Here is a 3,672-nt window from a genome sequence, read left to right as displayed (position 1 = left end):
AATCCAGCTCAACACACATTGGTAAGAACCTCAAAATGGAGGCATGGCATATCTAAGGAGGCTGCAAAAAGAATAGCTAGTGCTCAATCTATGTATGTTGTTGTCATGGGAGAAATGACAGTGGAGCTTCTTCATCATAGTATTTTCCATTTAAGAACAACATGCTCTGACAAGGCTCGGATGTCTTATGATGTGCACATCAAGACTGAACCCATGTGTACATGTCCAGATTTTCAAAAAAGAGAGTTGGGTCAAAAACCTTACTTGGCATGCAAACATATCTATTACATCTTCATACGTGTATTGGGATGGATCCAAATCAACACATGCTTATTCATCAACCAACCCTTTCCACTATTGATGTTTCATCTGTCCTTAGCCGACCTAGGATCAATCCATAGCCGACCTAGGATCAATCCATAGACCTGATGTTTCATCAGTCCTTAGCCGACCTAGGATCAATCCATAGACCTGAATGCAAAATATAAACTTGGTTGGTGTTATGATAGCCCACTTTTTGATGTGACACTATTTTTTGCATCGACATGCAATACATATTGCTCAAAATTTGTTGTGTTGAGTCAACACAATGTTCTTAATGTGGAACATTTTACTAATTGCTTTGGCCTTTTCAAATAATAGAACTACATGAAAATTGGCATATGCTGACTTGAAGTTTCATTAAACATTTGTTGCCTCAGCAACGATCCATAGACTTGAATGCATAATACATATTTGCTGGTATTGTGATGGACTTGCAATATAAATTACTTGGATTAATAGCTTTGTCTTTTTTAGTCCATAGAATTGCTAATTGCTTTGGTATTTCGTAGGATAAATCCATAGATACACGATAAGTAATTACTTTGTTATTTTTTGATCAGTAGGCCTTTTTTTATGGGACTCTAAAAAAGCTCGCAAACTTTGATAAATTTCAAAAAAAGCTCGCATTAAAAAGCTCACAATAAAAATTTCCCCGCCCTCGTCTGCCCATGCCTCTATTTTTTCCCTTTTGGTGGTGGGCGAGGATCATTGTAGACCGCCCAAGCTGTTGCAAAGTATATGGCAAGGAATTGTAGGTTGAAGCCCCACCAACCTTGATGAAACAAATGCGCGCACCTATGTAAAACCCCTGCCTATCCTTTGGGGCAGTGGGTCGTGGGCGCCCACCCGCCATTTTTCTGGTGGATCTAATAATCTCTGGCAATGTGGCACCACGCCCTTGTAAGAGAGAGTGTAATGATTCCACATCAACAAGCCCTCATTGTCGTACCCCCAGCTCACACCCCTCACCCATCAGCCTGCCGCTAACGACCGGCACTCCACATCAACAAGCCTTCACCCCCGTACCCCAGTCTCACACACCCCCGCCCGCCCGCTGCTCATGACTGGCACCGATCGTGAGCGGCGCTTGTTGATGTGGAATCATTCCACGTGTCGTGAGGGGGTGTGGATGCAAGAGAACTGAAAAACGGAGCATGGAGAATGCCTAGTTATTAGACTTTTTAACTTTAAAAGTTGTGAGATTCCGTCACCGGAACATCTTTCCGTCGTTTTTTCCCCGGCTTCATTTTCGAGTATCGCATCCATCCTTCCAACATTTTGCTCCCCTCTGGTACGGATTTGTTTTTCTCGATTTCCGCTCCGAGCATCGATCGATCTTACACATTTTTTAGGCTTCTGTTTGCTTTTGATTTGTCTCGTCCGCACCTTCTGATTTTTTGCGCTCAGGTTTACGGAGATCGGATTTTTGTGCACTCGCATCATCCAAATCCTCATTTCGCAAAGGTGCAGCTGAAAAAACAATGCCAGTTTCGTAGTCAAAGCTTCTGTGCAAAAAAGTCCACACATTTTGCGAAGCTTGTGTGTGTCTCTGTTGCACAACACGTTTTTGCAGACAAAGTCTCAATTTTCGGAACGATTTTGCAGCAGAAACGTCGGGAGCGGCTGATTGCAATTCGCATTTGTGAAAAACTTCAAACTGTTCAGGTTCAATGCGGGATGATTTTACAAGAGATACATCGGAATCAAACCGTGAATGTTTAGGTTTGCGATGCCGATCTTCGATTTCCTGAAGAGATTGTTTGTTTGTGTAGCTCTAGGTTGAATCAGAGGTTGCACCATGTCGGGGCTCTCGCTTGCAGTCGGCCCTCGAAAGGGAGAGCAGAAGGGAAGGGCCATGGAAGAGGAGGTTGCCCCGAGAGGATTGATGGGATCCATCAGAACCATCGAGCTGCAGCTCGTTGCCTTCATCGTCGTCTTCTCTGCTAGCGGCTTGGTACCTGTCGTCGATCTTCTCTTCCCCATCTTTGTAACTGCCTACCTCTACCTCCTTTCTCGCCTCATCTTCCCTAGCTATCACAAAGAAGGCTCCCGTCTTGAAGTCTTCCACGGTAGTCGGATGTTCCAACTCTATGTCGTTCTCGGCACTGTTATTGGTCTCTTCCTTCCTCTCGCTTATGTCCTCGGAGGGTTTGCCAGAGGAGACCAGCACGCTGTCAGGGCTAGCACACCCCATCTCTTCCTCCTCTCTGTCCAGATATTGAGCGAGAACCTTGTCAGCAACCTGGGCATCTGGTCTCCACCTGTGCGCGCCTTTTTAGCCGCTATCTATACAGCACGCCGGATTTTTTCGTTGGCAAACTGGTTCACGGAGGTGTTCTACAGCATGAATTTACCTGAAGAACCCGGATTCAAAGTGAGTTCTCTGCTACTAAGTTCTTCGTTTTTGCCTATCAATCAGGATCGTGGAAATTTGAGCAAATGCAATCGCCTACACGGTGGCATGTGCGGATCGTTTTAGGGATTATTAGGACGCATCTCTATCTCCGATTTGCGTGATGTAACGGGGAATAGAAAGGTCGGTGATTTTAATATGCGATTTCTGTTGCAGGATTTAGCGTGGTCTTGGTTTGGAAGGGGTCTTGCCACAGCTAATTTAATCTACTTCAACGTAAACATGTTCTGTTTCATCATCCCAAGATTTTTACCAAGGGCGTTCGAAAGATATTCTCAAGCCAAAGCAGCTTCTACTGCGGCAGCCGGCAAAGTTGGCAGTGACAAACCTGCAACTGCTCCTCCAAAAGAGGCAACTGCACCTCCCAAAGTGGCAGCTGCAGAAAAGAAAGACAAGTAAAAGCCCTGACTTTCTTCTGCTGAAGTGCCAGTCTTGAGAAAAAAAACACTATATATTTAGAACGCACTGAGAGCTAGAATCTTGAACCGGCCAAAATGGTTCAGTGATGTCTTCACCTTGAGAGGATTCGATCGAACCCTGGGACTGGAAGAGTTTCAGAGTTTCTTTTCAGAATTCAATGTAATAATACTCAAAAGATTTTGAAACAGTATGCTTTTGGAGGTGTCGTTTTGTTTAAGTGAAGTTAGCTTTCATTATTCTTGCCGGCATACAAATAGAGTTCCCATCTTCTATGTGATTGAATTTATACTACTAGAAGGCTGATGTGGTAGAGGTACTCCTGTAAGAAGGCAAAGGTGAAGGACAAAGGACAGTCTGCAGTTTCATTAGGATGAGTATTCTGCAGGTCCCCATATCTAGTGTTCAGGACCTGCTCATTACATTAGCGACTCCTGTGGTGAAAGTTGGTTCTCAGGTGACTCTTTGTAGAGACGGGTTGTCATATGCCATGCTTTGTGCTAGCTTGTACCCCGTCC

General features: G+C 44.5%; 1 protein-coding gene across 8 annotated transcripts; it reads left to right on the top strand.

Moving 5' to 3' along the window:
• Positions 1-1,525: 1,525 nt before the first annotated feature.
• Positions 1,526-3,374, top strand: LOC147882521 (uncharacterized). 8 transcript variants are annotated; one of them, XM_087400957.1, is made up of 5 exons: positions 1,526-1,615; positions 1,732-1,788; positions 1,933-1,989; positions 2,097-2,698; positions 2,894-3,374. In XM_087400957.1, the coding sequence occupies exons 4-5, from the start codon at positions 2,123-2,125 to the stop codon at positions 3,134-3,136; spliced, it is 819 nt and encodes a 272-aa protein (XP_087257083.1). In that variant the 5' UTR covers positions 1,526-1,615; positions 1,732-1,788; positions 1,933-1,989; positions 2,097-2,122; the 3' UTR covers positions 3,137-3,374. The 8 variants fall into 8 exon arrangements, with proteins under 8 accessions (XP_087257083.1, XP_087257082.1, XP_087257081.1 ...); XM_087400956.1 differs by having other exon boundaries at positions 1,930-1,989; XM_087400955.1 differs by having other exon boundaries at positions 1,898-1,989.
• The last annotated feature ends 298 nt before the right edge of the window (positions 3,375-3,672 follow it).

This window comes from Dipteris shenzhenensis, chromosome 29, assembly GCF_047967505.1.
Source record: "Dipteris shenzhenensis isolate YYH24624 ecotype China chromosome 29, Dip_SZ_1.0, whole genome shotgun sequence".
NCBI classification, from domain to species: Eukaryota; Viridiplantae; Streptophyta; class Polypodiopsida; order Gleicheniales; family Dipteridaceae; genus Dipteris; species Dipteris shenzhenensis.
Note: the sequence above shows the minus strand (reverse complement) of the source record. Positions and strands in the feature narration are given on the sequence as shown.